The 19,632-nt window shown below is 43.8% G+C and overlaps 1 protein-coding gene across 2 annotated transcripts in view; it reads right to left on the reverse strand.

The window, feature by feature from the left end:
- LOC139381901 (mono-ADP ribosylhydrolase 2) overlaps nucleotides 1-19,632 on the reverse strand; it is a 1,192,255-nt gene that overhangs the window by 845,109 nt on the left and 327,514 nt on the right. For both annotated transcript variants that reach the window (XM_071125757.1, XM_071125758.1), the window contains exon 4: nucleotides 13,690-13,719. In XM_071125757.1, coding sequence (XP_070981858.1) covers nucleotides 13,690-13,719 — 30 coding nt within the window. The remainder of the gene's footprint in view (nucleotides 1-13,689; nucleotides 13,720-19,632) is intronic.

A 19,632-nucleotide genomic window follows, 5' to 3' on the forward strand; every position in this document is an offset into this window, starting at 1 on the left:
GAGATGGAAGGTTAGGGTGGAAGGTTAGGGTTGGAGGGGTAGGGGTGGAGGGGTAGGGTTGGGGATGGAGGAGTAGGGGTGGAAGGGTGGGGGAAGGTTTAGGGTAGGAGGGGTAGGGTTGGTGGAGGTTAGGGTAGGAGGTAGGGATGCACGATATATCGGTGAACATATCAGAATTGGCTGATATTAGCTGAAAATGCCAACATCTGTATTAGCCGATGTCTAGTTTAACGCTGATGTGCAAAACCAATGTCAAAGCTGATGTGCATACGTATATAACGTAGGTACATGAAGTAATGTAGGTACATGAAGTAAAATGTTGCGCTACACAACATTCCAAAACTAGACCACAATGTCTGCTATGTGGATCGAGTAGTCAACAAGTCAAGCAGTCATTTGAAAGAGTAAGAACATTTCAGTGAGACAACTCAAAGGTGAAATCCATTAAAGACAAGATAATGGAATTCATTGCCCTTGACAATCAACCGTTCTCTGTCGTGGGTGATGTTGACTTTCACCGACTGGTCGAGCACAGGTACAAACTACCAAGTGCGCTATTTTTCACAGTAATATTATTATGTGACGTGTAGTCAGGTCCTGATTGGTCAACAAGCTTATTTGACACATCAAATAATGTTAAATACTATATATATATATTTTTTTTACCTTTAATTAACTAGGCAAGTCAGTTAAGAACAAATTCCTTTTTTCAATGACAGCCTAGGAACAGTGGGTTAACTGCCTGTTCAGGGGCAGAACGACAGATTTGTACCGTGTCAGCTCGGGGATTTGAACGTGCAACCTTTCGGTTACTAGTCCAACACTTTAACCACTAGGCTACCCTGCCTGGTGACACGCAAAGACCCAAACGGCATTCCAAAGCAATGGCCCAAACGGCGTTCCATAGGAATCCTGGTTGAGAATGAATCGACTGAACAAATGAACAACGAAACAGCACAGCAAGTAAGTGAAAGAAATAGGTTTTGATTATGTTTTACTGGTAATGGGGACATACGTAAATGCCAACAAAATAACGTTTTGGTCAGTGTGGTGTGTGTGTAACCTTTATTTAACTAGGCAAGTCAGTTAAGAACAAATTCTTATTTACAATAAGCCCTATGGGACTCCCAATCACGTCCGGATGTGATCCAGCCTGGATTCGAACCAGGGACTGTTGTTACGCCTCTTACACTGGCATGCAATGCCTTAGACCGCTGCGTCCATGTGTGTGTGTTAACTATTTAACTGTACTAGAATGCCTAAAAGGCCGCTAAAATTTTAAATATCGGATATCAGTATCGGCCAAAAATGTCATATCGGTGCATCACTAGTAGGAGGGGTAGGGGTGGAGGGGTAGAGGTGGTGGGGTAGAGGTGGGAGGGGTAGGCGTGAAGGGTTTCAGGGGTATGGTTGGAGGGGTAGGGGTGGAAGGTTTAGGGGTAGGGTTGGAAGGGTGGAGGGTTAGGATTGGAGGGGTGGAGGGTTAGGGATGGAGGGGTAGGGGTGGAGGGGTAGGGGTGGAGGGGTAGGGGTGGAAGGTTGGAGGGGTAGGGTTAGAGGGGTGGAAGTTTGGAGGGGTAGGGTTAGAGGGGTGGAAGGTTGGAGGGGTAGGGTTAGAGGGGTGGAAGTTTGGAGGGGTAGGTTTAGAGGGGTGGAGGGGTAGGGGTGGAAGGTTGGAGGGGTAGGGGTGGAGGGGTAGAGGTGGATTTTTTTATTTCCCTGTCAAAGACACATCACCCCTGTGAAAGCCTCCTCGCCTCCCCATCTCCTCCTCGTTTCCCCCCGTCTCCCCCTGTCCCCCCACCGCGTCTCCCCCTCAGCACTCTTCTATATAATGAATCACTCAGGGTTTACAGTATCTCTCCTGAAGGGTACTGGGGTGCTGGCATCGGCATGGGATACAAATAAAACGGTTAACAATCAGCATTACTATCTATGGCAAGTCATTCACTCTCCAGGCCTCCTGTCAGTGATACATACTGTATATTTTCACTTCACAGAGACTCCATGGAAAATGTAAAAGGATGTTTGAATAAACAAATTAATTCCTCTCTGTAGTTTATGTATCTACTCTCTACTCTCTGATCTGGTTTATACTGGCATGTCCTTTGATGTCTGTGTGTTTTTGAAGTCCAATTTAGTCTATTTAAGTTGACGCTCATGACTATTACTTTTTGAGTAGGCATCTCTGTCAATGACACACTATAGGCCTACTGTTGTCACTGTTTGTTTGATCAATGGCTGGAGTTATTGCCTGCTGCAGAGGGTCATGGCTAGAAGGGATACTGTGTATCTCAAAGTGACGTCACGCTCTGAACCATACATAAATGGCTGTCGACCGTAGTGATGCCTACCTGCTAACTCCTATACTACAGACGGTACCTAATACAGTTATATACAGCGCCTTCAAAAAGTATTCATACCCCTTGACTTTTTAGACATCCATCCACCTGACAGGTGTGGCATATCAAGAAGCTGATTAAAAAGTATGATCATTACACTGTCTCGACCTTGTGCTAGGGACTTTAAAATGCCACTCAAAATATGCAGTTTTGTCGCACAACACAATGCCACAAATGTCTCAAGTTTTTAGGGGGCGTGCAATTGGCATATTGACTGCAGTAATGTCCACCAGAACCATTGCCAGGGAATTGAATGTTAATTTCTCTACCATAAGCCACCCCCAACATAGTTTTAGAGAACATGGCAGTATACCCAACTGGTCTCACAACGGCAGACCACGTATAACCACACCAGCCCAGGACTTCCACATCCGGCTTCTTCACCTGCAGGATCGTCTGAGACCAGCCAACCGGACAGCTGATCAAACTGAGGAGTATTTATGTCTGTAATAAAGCCCTTTTGTCTGAAAAAATAATTCTGATTGGCTTGGCCTGGCCTGGATCCCCAGTGGGTGGACATGGCTCCCAAGTGGGTGGGCTGCACCCCTACCCACTCATGTGAAATCAATAGATTAGGGCTAATTAATTCATTTCAGTTGATTGATTTCCTTATATGAACTGTAACTCATTAAAATCTTTGAAACTGTTACATGTTGCTTTTATATTTTTGTTCAGTATAGTAAACTTATATACCTAATCGACCTGTACAGAAACATCCCCATCTGTCATTCCATTAGGAAATAATAATCTATGCTTTCAAGCCATTCCACTAAATCATTATGTAGATGAAGAGTTTTAGAACTAAAGGACATTCCCTTGGAATTAGCAAGGCAAGGTCGTTGTAGCAGGGCTGGGGTCTCACATCATGGTGAACACTATTTCAGCATGAAAGCTTCTCCTTATTACCTTCTCTGTCTTCTGCTGCCACTGGCACCGCAGGGAGGCCTTGGGAAGGACTATCTCTCTCTTTTTATTCCATTTGTCGTGTTCTCTCATACTCTCTTTCTCTACCCCCTTTCTCTCTCCTACTCCTCCCTCTCTCTCCTACTTCCTCTCTCTCCCCTCCATCCTTCCCCTCCCCCCTCCCCCAATCAGTGATGATGGATGAGCTAATTGATGCAGAATGATCAGGCCATTCATTTCAACCTACAACACTCAGCCCCCTATGTAGGGTTAGTGTTGTGTCATAGTGAAGAGGAAGGGAGGGAGGAAGAGGGGGAGAGTAGGAGACAGAGGGAAAGGGCTAGATAGAGAGAATGACAAGGAGGGAGGGAGGGAGGGAGGGAGGGAGGGAGGGAGGGAGGGAGGGAGGGAGGGAGGGAGGGAGGGAGGGAGGGAGGGAGGTTGAAAAAATGCCGGTTGGTTGACTTTTAGTTACAGTAACACTGTTGAGCATGGCAAATATTGAACTCAAGATGCCAGCTAAACACATGATGTACAATCACATCACGAACATGACCCACCAGAATAAGTGAGGGTTGAGAGAATAACCCTGAGGAAAGGAGAGATAGTGTCTCACACCCTAGGTAAGGTCGCTGTGTCTCTCTCTCTCCTCATTTTACCATCAGTTTTTATCCAAAGTGACTAATATTCAAGCATACATTTTGTATTATTATTGCTGGTCCTGGGAATAGAACCCACTATCCAGGCATTACAAGCACCATGATCAACCAAGGTCTCTACAGAGGACCCTTCTCACTATATGTGAGTTGTAATGCTTCTGAGTAAGGTAGGGTACAGAACACGTCTCTCTCTCTCTCTCTCTCTCTCTCTCTCTCTCTCTCTCTCTCTCTCTCTCTCTCTCTCTCTCTATCGTTCTCTCTCTCTCTCTCTCTCTCTATCGTTCTCTCTCAGTTTCAGTCTATGAATCATTCATCCCTGTCCCAACATATAAATCAAGCTGGTGGCCACCATGTCGCCTGCGGCAACCATGTCATTAACTAGTCAATGACATCGCTTGATCTCTGGGGATGTGTCTCAAATTGCACCCCAGTCCCTATGTAGTGCACTACTTTTGACCAGGGACCTATGTAAATAGGGTAGAGTTAGGCAGACCCCCAGTCTGTGGTACAGTGCTGCTATATGCAGAGACTAGGTTGTGTATAGGGAGAAAGCTTACCAGTAAAGCTTACCAGTATCATTATATTCAACTAGATGGTCACTTCCGTCTTGGTTTGTGGTATGAAGAAATGAAATGGGTACATTGTGGATTCACGTTCACTCAGAGAGAAAGACAGGCATGTGTGTGCAGAAGAGAGAGTTAGAGGGATAGAGAGATAGAGGGGGAGAGAAAAGGGAGACAGGGAGTGATGGTTTGTGTGTGAGTAGTTGTTTTCCTACCGTATCAGGACCCTAATGTCCTAACAATTCACCTGAATATCCTGACAAGGTAGGAAAACAATCCAATTTTTTAAAAGTCAGCACTTTTTTCATGTCCTGAAATGTTTCAAGTACTATTTTAAGTTTAAGAGTAAGGTTTAGGGTTTGGGGTTAAGGTTAGGGTAAGGGAAAATATGATTTTTAATGGTCAAACATTTTGACTCCCAAAAAAGTCCTGAAATGTCACGAAAATAGAGCTCTCTCTGTGTGTGTGTGTGTGTGTGTGCGTGCGTGTGCGTGCGTGTGCGTGTGTGTGTGTGTCTGTGTGTGTGTATGTGTGTGTGTGTGAGCAAGAGAGAGAGAGATGAGGGAGAGAGACAGAAAGATGGAGCGAAAGAGAAAGAGAGAGAGAGGGAAAGAGAAAGAGAGAGAGGGAAAGAGAAAGAGAGAGAGGGAAAGAGAAAGAGAGAGAGGGAAAGAGAAAGAGAGAGAGGGAAAGAGAAAGAGCGAGAGGGAAAGAGAAAGAGAGAGAGGGAAAGAGAAAAGGGAAGCAGAGAGAGAGGGAGAGTTAAAGATATGCATATTGCTTACACTAACTGAGGTCCTCAGGGACAGTGTCAACATGCATCCAGCCTATCAGCTATGCGGTGGTGACACATCAGAGACCCCATAGTGCTCATAATTACTCACTGTTCTCAACTGCTTCATTTACCATGGTTACATTCCAAATGGCACCCTATTCCCTTTATAGTGTACTGCTTTTGACCAAAGCCTAGCGGGCCTTATATAGGGAATAGGGGTTAATTTGGGGTGAAACTTCTCACTATCAGGGATTAGTGTTAATCTCATGTACTGTATGTGTAAGATTTCAGCTGAGACTACCTGTTACTCGTGCAAAACACCACTGTTATTTGGTCAAAAACAAAAAGCCTAAACTTGTTGAAGACTGTGAGATATAAATATATATATATATAGACTGCTTACGAGTAAAGGAATATCTGAATACAGTATTTTGCTGAAATATCCCATTACGTTTAAATGAAGTTGAAGATAGTCTGCGGTTAAAAGACTGAAGCACTGGAAGCATAAGCATTATACATGTAACATTTCCACCTCAATCACATATCAGTAGTAATGAAGGGATGAAAACCGGTCCGGTGCTACAATACATCTCCCTGATTACTATTAAGTAATATTATAATACTATTAATGATCCTTTATAAATGCTTTCTAGAGAGAGAGAGAGAGAGAGAGAGAGTATTTAGTCTGCTTCCAGTGCTTCAATCTTTCAACCACAGACTATTTTCACTTGCTTTGGCAATGTTAACATATGTTTCCCATGCCGATGAATCCCTTGAATTTAATTGAGGGAGAGAAGAAAGATGAGAGAGAGGGCAATCTCTGCTGAAATAAACCGCTGTTCTAACATCAACAACAACAAACGACAACACAAGTATCCCAACGGAGTATAACAGCAAATTAACACCTAAACCGAAACACTTAGAAACATATCAAATCAAATAAAATCAAATTCATTTATAAAGCCCTTCGTACATCAGCTGATATCTCAAAGTGCTGTACAGAAACCCAGCCTAAAACCCCAAACAGCAAGCAATGCAGGTGTAGAAGCACGGTGGCTAGGAAAAACTCCCTAGAAAGGCCAAAACCTAGGAAGAAACCTATAGAGGAACCAGGCTATGTGGGGTGGCCAGTCCTCTTCTGGCTGTGCCGGGTGGAGATTATAACAGAACATGGCCAAGATGTTCAAATGGCCAAGATGTTAAAATGTCATTATTAGTAATTGGCAATCACACCCAGTTTAATATATTAGAATTGCTGGTATAACTTTATAATAACCCCACGTAATAAAGCATTTATAAAGGATCATTAATAGTATTATAATATTACTTAATAGTAATCAGGGAGATGTATTGTAGCACCGGACCGGTTTTCATCCCTTCATTACTACTGATATGTGATTGAGGTGGAAATGTTACATGTATAATGCTTATGCTTTCAGTGCTTCAGTCTTTTAACCGCAGACTATCTTCAACTTCATTTAAACGTAATGGGATATTTCAGCAAAATACTGTATTCAGATATTCCTTTACTCGTAAGCAGTCTATGGACCTCTCTTAATCTCTCTTGGACAGTCTGCGCGTAAACTGAAGAATCTGCCACAACAGGATGGAATGTGTAGGATAAAGATCAACAGAAGTACCAGTGTTTGTGTTTTTGACACAGATTATTAGGATGTACCAGGATTGGGCGAAGGCGGTGCTTAAACTTTGACTGCTTTGCGCGTGTGGTGAAATTAGCATAAGGGTGGGGGCTTTGGCTAAGGGTGGAGACTTCACAAACCGGAACTCTCCATTTCTAACTGGTATGGACACAGAACTTAATTACGCAGCTGACCAAATTACTAAAGATTTCAATTCTGGGTTAAATGAGATTAGACTGACCTAAGGAGTGCCTGCAATCCACACTTTGGTTTTGGTAGAAAAGTCCCTGCCAAAAACACTTATGTTCAATACATTTTCTGTATACTTCTGGCCCTTGTTTGGACACTGTGTTAACAACCCTCCAGGCGAGCTTCAATGCCATACAACTCTCCTTCCGTGGCCTCCAATTGCTCTTAAATACAAGTAAAACTAAATGCATGCTCTTCAACCGATCGCTACCTGCACCTGCCCGCCCGTCCAACATCACTACTCTGGACGGTTCTGACTTAGAATATGTGGACAACTTCAAATAGCTAAGTGTCTGGTTAGACTGTAAACTCTCCTTCCAGACTCACATCAAACATGATGACAGGGTGTCTGCAGATCCTTAAAAAGTTGTCATTTTAAATACATTTTTATGATTGAAAGGCCTTAATAAGTCTTAAAATGTCTTAAATTCAGTTTTCAAAGGTCTTACAAAATGTGACGGAGATGACTACAGTGTTAACGTTATATTGTGATGTTGCTTAATATATTTGTTTAACATCAAACAGATAATAATACTCTAGGTGCACTTCCACATTGTTACAGAGGGTCATGTTTAGATGGGATACAGCTTTTGTGAAATTGACATCAAAAGTTGTTTTTTTTTGCATTTTAGCAAACCCTAAACTTGTCCTAACCTTAACATAATTATCCTAAACTGCTACATTAGTTATCCTAACCTGCTACATTAGTTCTCCTAACCTGCTACATTAGTTATCCTAACCTTCTACAAAAAGTTAATTTTGACAAAAGCTGTAGCTCATCCTGACAAAACCATTAAAGAGCTATCCAACCACCTGCTCATCTGTGTGTGCCTGCCATGTGCTTGTGCCAGTGTGAGTTGGGCCGTTGCCAGAGGAGAGAGAACAGAGAGCAAGTAGTAGTCTATACAATTTGATAGACAACAACACTAAATAGAGCTGAGACCACACACCAAGCCTCTGGTGAGCTGGGTAAGGTCCAGTATAATAGTGATAGATCATCCTGCCAGCTGTGAACCTGAGCCTCCACTCACAGCACCCAGTCTGGTCTGGACAGGTCTAAGATAAGAGGATCCTTTTATAAGATGAGCAAGAGCACACCCATGGATCCATGTTTACATCTCTCACACACACACACATACACACACGCGCACACACACACGCGCGCGCGCGCACACACACACACACACACACACACACACACACACACACACACACACACACACACACACACACACACACACACACACACACACACACACACACACACACACACACACACACACACACACACAGTCATGGCAGGAGGTCGAACTCACGACTTCACATGCTAGATGATAGGAGGACAGGGTAAGCAAGAGAGAGAGAGGAAGAGAGAGGAATAGAGAGAGAGAGAGAGAGAGGTGACAGAGGCAGAGAGAGAGAGAGAGAGAGAGGAAGAGAGAGAGAGAGAGGTGAGAGAGGCAGAGAGAGGTGAGAGAGAGAGAGAGAGAGAGAGAGAGGAGAGAGAGAGAGAGAGAGAGAGAGAGAGAGAGAGAATGAGAGAAAAGAAAACAGGTTTACATAGCAACCACCTCAGAATGATAAAGAGAGTGCCAGATAAAGACAGTGTATAGGCCACACACAGATAAACGAGAGATGATAGAGAGCTTTGTTTTAAGAAAACATTATTCTAGAGGCAGAGCCAGTCAGATAACCTGTATTCCTCACCACTCAAACAGGTTTCTACTACCACCTCAGCCTTCAACAATAGATCCTGGACCAGAGATGGTAGGAAGAAGAAGAATTAGTCCACACGACTCCTCCAGCCTTTAACATACTGTAGTAGTCAGGAGTCAGACAAAAACAAAGTGTTCCGACGCATATTGTACACTAGGCACAGAACCAACTGTCTTATTGTCATATTTTAGCAAGGTTAATTGGCTTAGATTGTGTCAGTTGATTGGTTTATTTATGAGGAGTAACATCAGGGGAAGGCAATTAGTGAATACAACAGTGTGTAGCCTTTAGGCCTCCTGACTCAAGCTATTAAAGTAATCTCACATGAATTTCACATGAGTTCTCATAGGAAGTTAATGTGAAACATGTCAAAGTAACATGTGACGACATGAAACTACACATTTGAGCACATGTGAAAACATGATCTTTTGAAATAAATGTGACAACATGAGGATGCAACATTTCAACATGTGCTACCATGACACTACACATGACAACTTGTGATATCATGCCACTACACATGACAACATGTGATACCATGACACTACAGATGACAACATGTGATACCATGACACTACATGTGACAACATAAGGATGAAACATTTCAACATGTGCTACCATGACAATATACATGACACCATGTGATACCATGACACTCCACATGACAACATGTGCTACCATGACACTACACATGACAACATGTGAATGTTTTTCACATGTGAAAATGCAATTCTACATATGAGAGCTGGATGTTTTACATGAAAGTTTGTCATGGTATGGGGTTTTAAGGTAAGTGGTGCACATCCTTAATCAATATGATTACATTTGACATGATTTCTTAGTGCTGACTTCTCAGTATGATGCCACCTGAGATTTGAAGTCACGACCTCTACATTTAGGGTACGCCAAGCTTTCTGCTGCCCCACAAAGTGTGTGGCATTCGGTGAAGTCCCCTACACATTACCTACAATATCTCCACACCTACCACCTGCACTGCTATTTTAGGTATCAGTTATTCTGACTAAACTCTCATCATCAGCAGTTTGAGGGTTTTCTGTATAGTTGTCTAAATAATGTTTTGGGAGGATATATTATTCTGTTTTAATGATAATCCTGAATCACTATGATAAAGATAATAGTTTTTCTTCAGTATATTTTTAACGAAGCTGAGATTTACTTTGAAGTCCAAAGTGTTGTGAAATCTGAAATTGACACAGACATGCTGGCGTATCAGGAAGATTGAAATGCCTTCAACCAATAAGTTGTGGGTTCAAATCCCAGGTGAGGACATGTTGAATTAGAATTACAGTATAAATAAACATACACAATGTAGTCATGTATGTCAAAAAGTTAAAAACACTATGTGAAGTTCCAGGGACATCCTAACAACTCAATTTTGTTTGCAGGTGTAACGATTCTCGTCCTCCTCTTCTGAGGAGGAGTAATAAGAAGGACCGGAGGACCAATGCGCAGCGTGGTAAGTGTTCATTATATTTATTTATAACTCAGAACACTAAATAATAAAACAACAAAGACAACGAAATGAAACCGAAACAGTCCTGTACGGAGCATACATAAAACACAGAACATAATCACCCACGATAACACAATAGAAAACAGGCTACCTAAATATGGTTCTCAATCAGGGACAACGATTGACAGCTGCCTCTAATTGAGAACCATACCAGGCCAAACACAGAAATACCAAATCATAGAAAAACTAACATAGACAACCCACCCAACTCACGCCCTGACCATACTAAAACAAAGACAAAACAAAACGTGACAATCTGTGAAATATCATGTGAAAAATAGCCACGTGAAACTTTTTTCAAAACCAACATTTCACATGTAAAATAAAATGTTACATATGAAAAATGTGTTTTTTTCCATAAGGGAAGACTAGGGCCCTATAAAATTCATAAAATGTTACATATGAAAAACGTGTTTTTTTTCCGTAAGGGAAGACTAGGGCCCTATAAAATTCATAAAATGTTACATATGAAAACGTGTTTTTTTTCCGTAAGGGAAGACTAGGGCCCTATAAAATTCATAAAATGTTACATATGAAAAAAGTGTTTTTTTCCATAAGGGAAGACTAGGGCCCTATAAAATTCATAAAATGTTCTGCCTGATTCCGTTTTTCCCATATTGCATTTTCTCCGTTTAGTTTTTCCATGTTTTCGATGTGATTTTTATTTCAGGTTTTCACCAAAAAAATGACACTTTATTATAAAGAAATTACATAATTGGATGTTCTAAGTCCACAACGATTCTTAAACAACATCAGGAGACCACTTTTGAGGTCTGGAAAGATCTAACCAATGTAGATTTTTGTGGGTGTAGTTACCCTTTAATTCAACTGAGCACAAGCCAGAGACCGTTGTTTGGTTAGCGATGTTTCTGTAGCGCTCATGTGATTGCAGAGTTTGCAAAACAAATTGTCACTGGATTAATTCAAATAATCAAATAATTTTGCCAGGTAGGAGGGATAGGCTACTTTGTAATTACTGTAACATGTAATTGAGAAGGTTTTGAGGAACTTTCAATCTACCAGAAGAGAGTTGTCATTACATTAGCATCATTGCTAACAGCTAGAAAGTTGTCATTACATTAGCATCATCGCTAACGGCTAGACAGTTGTCATTACATTAGCATCATCGCTAACGGCTAGACAGTTGTCATTACATTAGCATCAACGTTAACAGCTAGACAAAGTGGTAGAGAAACGCGCACACACAGACAGGGGCATTCCTGTGCTGTTGCACCTTTGTCAAGGCTGTCGTAAGAACGGCACCAAGGCGCAGCGGATGTTGAGTTCCACATATTTAATTCAAAGAGGACCTTAAACAAAACACAATCAATCAATCAATCAATCAATCAAACAACTAAAGGTGACTATGTGGTGCACAAACACAAAACAATATCCCACAAACACAGGTGGGAAAAATAGCTACTTAAATATGATCCTCAATTAGAGACAACGATTACCAGCTGCCTCTAATTGGGAATCTTACAAAACACCAACATAGAAAATATAAACTAGAACACAACATAGAAATTATAAACTAGAATACCCCCTAGTCACGCCCTGACCTACTACACCATAGAGAAACAAAGGCACTCTATGGTCAGGGCGTGACAATCTTCAGAAAGTTGAAAGAAAATACAAATCACTGTTGCATTTTCTTCATGTCGTATGATAATCTTGGGCAAGTTAATGCATTTTCTAATAAATGTAGCAATTTCCTTCTCAGTTCAACCCATTTTTGAATATTGTTGAATTACGTTTTAATGTCTTGTGGCACAAATCTCATTCAAGTCATGGAGCCAATATAAGCTTGTTTTGTGCGTCATTTCCAAATCATCAAAAGTATCTACAATTTATTATAGATGATTTGAACATGATGCGTGAATTTTTTTTATATCAGTCCCATAACTTGAATGGGATTTGTGCCACAAATGCATTTGGAAACAGTGCCAGGGAAACTTAACCAAAGCAGCGATTGCAACATACATTGGTTATGTAAAACATAATTGAGAGGTGAAGAGGAGCAGAGCGATGGCAATCAAGAAGCCAATGTTTAGTGTTACATTAGACATCATTGAGAAGTGCTTGAGTGAGTCCACTTTGGTTACGGAGATACATTTTTCTGACCTCTGATCCCAATCACTTGCACGCATGCAAACGCACACAGGCACACACATGCACACACTTATTAACCTTGATTAACGTGTTGCTAAAGGTCTCTCTCTGTCACTAGCTAAAGTTCTGGAGAACTGCACACTGAAGCGACGCAATATGGCTGCTGAGAGCCGAGGTCTAACCATGTATCAGATAAGATGAGAGCCACTTGGGACAGAGCGTGATTAGACGTGGGTAGGGTTTCAGCTCAGCAATTATATATATCAAGAACTAACTAACTGTCTGTCTAACTAACTAACTAATTGTCTCCTGAGATGGAATAAATAAATAACCCAGATATATCATATAAGAGTGTAGAGAGAGAGAGAGAGAGAGAGAGAGAGATGTCTGCAAACACCCAAACACAGATGGATAAACAGTCAGATAACAGATAAGACATGAAGCTGAAGAAATGACCTTGTTTTCATCTTCGTACGACTGCTAGATACCATAGATTCCCCCTTCAACCCACAGATCAGAATTCCACAGCTAATTAGGATGACACTTCAAGCCCAACTCCCCCCGCCCAATATACCAAGGAACCATTATTTCAATCATGTCAGGGTAAGTACCACATTTCTAGAAGAGGAACCCCTGGGTTTGTGTTAGGCTACCCCGCTCCACTAGGCTCCTCCCTTTCACCTCCCCCATACCCCATTCCACTGGACTCCCCTCCCTTCCCGTCTCCCCCTAGCCACGGTCGGCCGCCTCAGATTTCCTCAGCTTCTTTGATAATAACAGGCCTGGACAGGCCAGTAAAGTAATGACTATCACGTCTGGCCATGACACGGCACAGTCAGTCTGCATGGTTACCGCACCCCGCGTAATGCTTCGCTCTGATGTGTTGGCACTAATGCATTCAGTCCCATTTAACAGAAGCACTCAGAGAGACACAGACACTACAGTCCACGGTATACTAATGGATAAATAAATATCTAGGTCTATTAGACAGACATGTCTATGGTATAGGACTAATGATAGGATTACTTTGTTTTATTACGATGAGGAGTGTGTGTGTGTGGGCGTGGGCGTCAGTGTGAACAGCATGGGCAGCGCCATGAAAATTCACCCCCAAAATAAGGAGGACAAACACTCACCTCCACCGCCTCCCAGAAGACTGGAGTTAGCTGTGAAAGAGATGAAAAAGACAACATAAGTTCTCATGTTTAAAGATTGTTCAAACAGATGTGGATCATTAAGATTCAGCCCAGTCAGCACTTCTTCTTTTGGCAACATGACAAAAGTCAGCGATACTCAGATCCATGCAGATCAAACAAACGCTATCACACCAAACTGTTAGGACACTTTAATCAGCCAACAGTTTTACAACAGAGGAGTTTCTGAGTGAATATAACAGACCTTTACACACACACACACACACACACACACACACACACACACACACACACACACACACACACACACACACACACACACACACACACACACACACACACACACACACACACACACACACACACACACACACACACACACACACACACACACACAAGCAGAGTCATGTGTGAGGGCCTGCTGATGTTCTGAACAAAACACCTCCACCAGCTCTGTGAAGGCTCTGTGATAACAGCGTGTGTTAGATGTAAGACATAAGTGGTGAGCAGCAGTGAGTTTGAGCAGCGACCAGCCAGTTGCTGTGCTAGGAGAGGGGAGGAAAGTAGGAACCCTTTGATGGTAGTATCCTTTACATGTCTGAGAGAGAGAGAGAGAGAGGGAGAGAGAGAGAGGTGTGGAGAGAGAAAGTCAGAGAGAGAGAGAGAGGAAGAGAAATGGAGAGGGAGTGGGGCGAGAGAGGGAGAGAGGGAGAAAGAGAGAGATAGCGAAAGAGAGAGAAAGAACGTGAATGAGAGAGGGAGAGAAAGGGAGAGAAAGAGAGAGGGAGAGAGAGAAAGAGAGAGAGAAAGAGAGAGGGAGCGGTAGAGGGAGAGAAAGAGAGCGAAAGAGAAAGAGAGCGAAAGAGAAAGAGAGGGAGAGAAAGAGAAAGAGAGAGAAAGGGAGAGAGAAAGAGAGAGAGAGAAAGGGAGAGAGAAAGAGAGAGAGAGAAAGGGAGAGAGAGAGAGAGAAAGAGAGAGGGAGAGAGAGGGAGAGAGAGCGGTAGCACAGATAACAGGTCTAAAAACCTCCAGTTTAAATAGCCATGTGTAGTTCTATTCTGAAACAGCGTGACAGTTAGGCTCATAAACACTCATTAAATACTCTGTCCTGTGTTATTAGTGACTCACGCAGCCTCCTCTTCTCATTGGAGAATATATCTTTAAAACTTAACACATCATTTAGTTTTACGTGTTGTCAGTTATATATATTTCCTATATAGTGCACTACTTTTGACCAGGGCCCATAGGAGATGAGTGCATCCAAAATGGAACCCTATTCCCTATATAGTGTAGTGCACTGTTAGGGTCCTATCCTCTCTCTTCACTGAAGGGAGAGATTAGTGTGGATTAAAGTTATGTCGGTTCATTTGACTGTTACTGAAAGGGAAAGTAGGTAGAGCTGCGTTTGATGTGTGGTTCATGCAGCGGGCAGAGAGGACTCATCAAACTGTTACAAATTATATCTTCCACAACAGCAATCATATTCACATTATCCAACCACTGCAAACACACTAACAGAGTTGGGTAGGTTACTTCCTAAATGTAATCTGTTATGGTTACCAGTGTCCATAATTGTAATCAGTAATGTAACGTTTGGATTACTTTCTATTAGAAGAAGACAAAAATGTATATTACCAATTGAACAACAGTCATTCCAATTAATGTAATACCCCTTGGTCTATAAGAATAGGACTTAACAATATGGAAATATAGATTAATCTAATTGATTTACCTGAGCTTAACCCAAAACTAAGAATGTATTAGACTACTCTGGTATTTGTTATGTTGTCATGGAGGCCTGATTGGGCTTATTGTTTCCAGTTGAAGAATAAATGCTGTTCTCATGAAATGGAATGCTTCGAGCCTATGCTTACTGACAACTGCTATTTACATGGGCTACACCGCTCCACTAGGCTTCTCCCTTTCACCTCCCCTTCCCATACCACTGGACACCGCTCCACTAGGCTTCTCCCTTTCACCTCCCCTTCCCATACCACTGGACACCGCTCCACTAGGCTTCTCCCTTTCACCTCCCCTTCCCATACCACTGGACACCGCTCCACTAGGCTTCTCCCTTTCACCTCCCCTTCCCATACCACTGGACTCCCCTCCATTCACCATCACCTCCCCTTCCCATACCACTGGACTCCCCTCCATTCACCCTCACCTCCCCTTCCCATACCACTGGACTCCCCTCCATTTACCCTCACCTCCCCTTCCCATTCGACTGGACTCCCCTCCATTCACCCTCACCTCCCATTCCCATTCCACTGGACTCCCCTCCATTCACCCTCACCTCCCCTTACCATATCCCATACCACTGGACTCCCTTCCATTCACCCTCACCTCCCCTTCCCATTCCACTGGACTCCCCTCCATTCACCCTCACCTCCCCTTCCCATTCCACTGGACTCCCCTCCATTCACCCTCACCCCCCCTTCCCATACCACTGGACTCCCCTCCATTCACCCTCACCTCCCCTTCCCATACCACTGGACTCCCCTCCCCTTCCCATACCACTGGACTCCCCTCCATTCACCCTCACCTCCCCTTACCATATCCCATACCACTGGACTCCCCTCCATTCACCCTCACCTCCCCTTCCCATACCACTGGACTCCCCTCCATTCACCCTCACCTCCCCTTACCATATCCCATACCACTGGACTCCCCTCCATTCACCCTCACCTCCCCTTACCATATCCCATACCACTGGACTCCCCTCCATTCACCCTCACCTCCCCTTCCCATACCACTGGACTCCCCTCCATTCACCCTCACCTCCCCTTCCCATACCACTGGACTCACCTCCATTCACCCTCACCTCCCCTTACCATATCCCATACCACTGGACTCCCCTCCATTCACCCTCACCTCCCCTTACCATATCCCATACCACTGGACTCCCCTCCATTCACCCTCACCTCCCCTTACCATATCCCATACCACTGGACTCCCCTCCATTCACCCTCACCTCCCCTTACCATATCCCATTCCACTGGACTCCCCTCCATTCACCCTCACCTCCCCTTACCATATCCCATACCACTGGACTCCCCTCCATTCACCCTCACCTCCCCTTCCCATACCACTGGACTCCCCTCCATTCACCCTCACCTCCCCTTCCCATACCACTGGACTCCCCTCCATTCACCCTCACCTCCCCTTCCCATACCTCATTCCACTGGACTCCCCTCCATTCACCCTCACCTCCCCTTCCCATACCACTGGACTCCCCTCCATTCACCCTCGCCTCCCCTTCCCATATCCCATTCCACTGGACTCCCCTCCAATCACCCTCCCCTCCCTGTCTCCCCCCAGCCACGGTCACCGATATTCAAACCTGTGAGTGTAATTCCAGTTGATCTAATCTGTTGTGGTATGCTATTACATGTTACATATGACAATGCCCAGTGATGGTGTCGTAAAATACAGTGATCTGTTGTAAAATACTCACGTATGGCCTTGTATCATTTGAGCAGTTGACTAAATCAGTAGTTCCTCAATTTTCTCCTCAGGGAGCCCCAGCTGTTGCATGACTAGCACACCTGATTCAATGTGTCAATTTACACAACAATAACAATTAAGGAATTTGGTTTTGTATGGGTTCTATAGACTCTTATAATCAGTAGTGACTTGAGGAACCCTGGAGATCCTGAAGGAAATTATTGCCAGTCAATGGTTCATATTTGCACCTTCGGTTAGTTGAGGGGTTCTTGGAGGAACCCTTAATGGTTCAATCTAGCGACGGGTTCCTGGAGGATTACTAAAGTGGAGGCATGGCTTAGTAGGGGTGTGGCTTTAAGATATATTTATTTTGGCCACCAGTTAAGAGTAAATGTCATTCCTGTTCATCTGTTCTGTTGTATTGTCATCACACGTGTCTTCGTCTTATCTTTTTATATATTTTTTCTTCGCTTATATTTTTTAAATATTTTTCTTAACCTCAACATCAACATACTCTCCTGAAATCCGTCTCACCCAATGTGGTATGGATCTGCTATTTCTTTTTTTTTCTTCCTGTAAACCGGAAACCCCAACAGAAGCCAGCCAGCTAACTAGCTACTAGCTACTAGTCAGCTAGCCACCGCTAGCGGCCATCAGCTAACCTTTACCACTTTACCACAACTCTTGCCAGTCTGCACAGTGCGATTCAAACCAGAGCATATCGGACTTATTTTTCTCCATATCTCCGGATTCCTACCGCAAGCTCTCAACCTTTTCACATGGACCATCGCAGGTGGTCTAGCTGCTATCCGAGTGGCCACTTCTGGCTAATGTCACTGTCCCGAAGCAAGTACCAATTAGCCTGGAGCTAGCCTATGCTAGGCCCATCTCCCGGCTAGCTGAAGAGGACCATCAGCTACTTCTTGGGCTACAATACCTATTTTGCCAATTGGCCTGGACCCCTTTTACAGCCGATACGGAGCCCCGCTGATCCATCACGACTGGACAACCAATGTAATCTGCCGAAGGTTTTTTTTCAACAGGCTCGTCCGTCGTGACGTCCCCTGAATGCCCATATGCTAGCCTGCTAGCCGCGGCCCGCTAGCTATCTAGAGCTTATCGGACTGTTAGCTGAAGAGGCCCATCGGCCAATTTCTTGGGCCATTATACCTATTTTGTCAATTGGCCTGGACCCTTTTACTACAACAGACTTCTTCCGTCGCAACGTCCCTCTAAGGCGCCTCTGCTAGCTTGCTAGCCCCGGCACCGCTAGCTGTCTGAATCGCCATGTCTCCAGACCGCCTAGCTACTCACTGGACCCCTATGATCACTCGGCTACGCATGCCTCAACCTGTAGAGCTTCGAGCCCGGCTCAATATGCCTTAGCTAACCCTTTAGTTCCACCTCCCACACATGCAGTGACCTCACCTGGTTTAAATGATGTTTCTAGAGACAATATCTCTCTCATCATCACTCAATGCCTAGGTTTACTTCCACTGTATTCACATTCTACCATACCTTTTTGTCTGTACATTATGCCTTGAATCTATTCTAAAGTGCCCAGAAACATGTTCCTTTTAGTCTCTGTTCCAAACGTACTAGACAACCAGTTAAGATAGCCTTTAGCCGTACCCTTATCCTACTCTTCCTCTGTTCTTCTGATGATGTAGAGGTTAATCCAGGCCCTGCAGTGCCCAGCTCCACTCCCATTCCCAGGCGCTCTCATTTGTTGACTTCTGTAACCATAAAAGCCGTGTCTGAATCCTGGCTTAGGAAGACCACCAAAAACCCTGAAATTTCCATCCCTAACTACAAAATTTTACGACAAGATAGAACTGCCAAAGGGGACAGAGTTGCAATCTACTGCAGCGATAGCCTGCAGACTTCTGTCTTACTATCCAGGTCTGTGTCCAAACAATTTGAGCTTCTACTTATAAAAGTCAGTCCTTCAGGAAACAAGTTTGTCACCGTTGCCGCTTGCTATAGACCACCATCTGCCACCAGCTGTGCCCTGGACACCATATGTGAATTGATTGCCCCCCATCTATCTTCAGAGCTCGTGCTGTTAGATGACCTAACCTGGAACATGTTTAACACCCTGGCCATCCTACAATCTAAACTTGATGCCCTCAATCTCACACAAAGTATCAATGAACCTACCAGGTACAACCCCAAATCCGTAAACAAGGGTACTCTCATAGATATCATCCTAACCAACCTGCCCTCCAAATACACCTCTGCTGTCTTCAACCAGGATCTCAGCGATCACTGCCTCATTGCCTGCGTCCGAAATGGGTCTGCAGTCAAACGACCACCCCTCATCACTGTCAAGCGCTCACAAAAACACTTCAGCAAGCAGGCCTTTCTAATCGACCCGGCCCGGGTATCCTGGAAGGATATTGACCTCATCTCGCCAGTAAAGGATGCCTGGTTATTCTTTAAAAGTGCTTTCCTCACCATCTTAAATAAGCATGCCCC

The sequence above is a fragment of the Oncorhynchus clarkii genome, chromosome 23, assembly GCF_045791955.1.
Source record: "Oncorhynchus clarkii lewisi isolate Uvic-CL-2024 chromosome 23, UVic_Ocla_1.0, whole genome shotgun sequence".
Classification (NCBI taxonomy): Eukaryota; Metazoa; Chordata; class Actinopteri; order Salmoniformes; family Salmonidae; genus Oncorhynchus; species Oncorhynchus clarkii.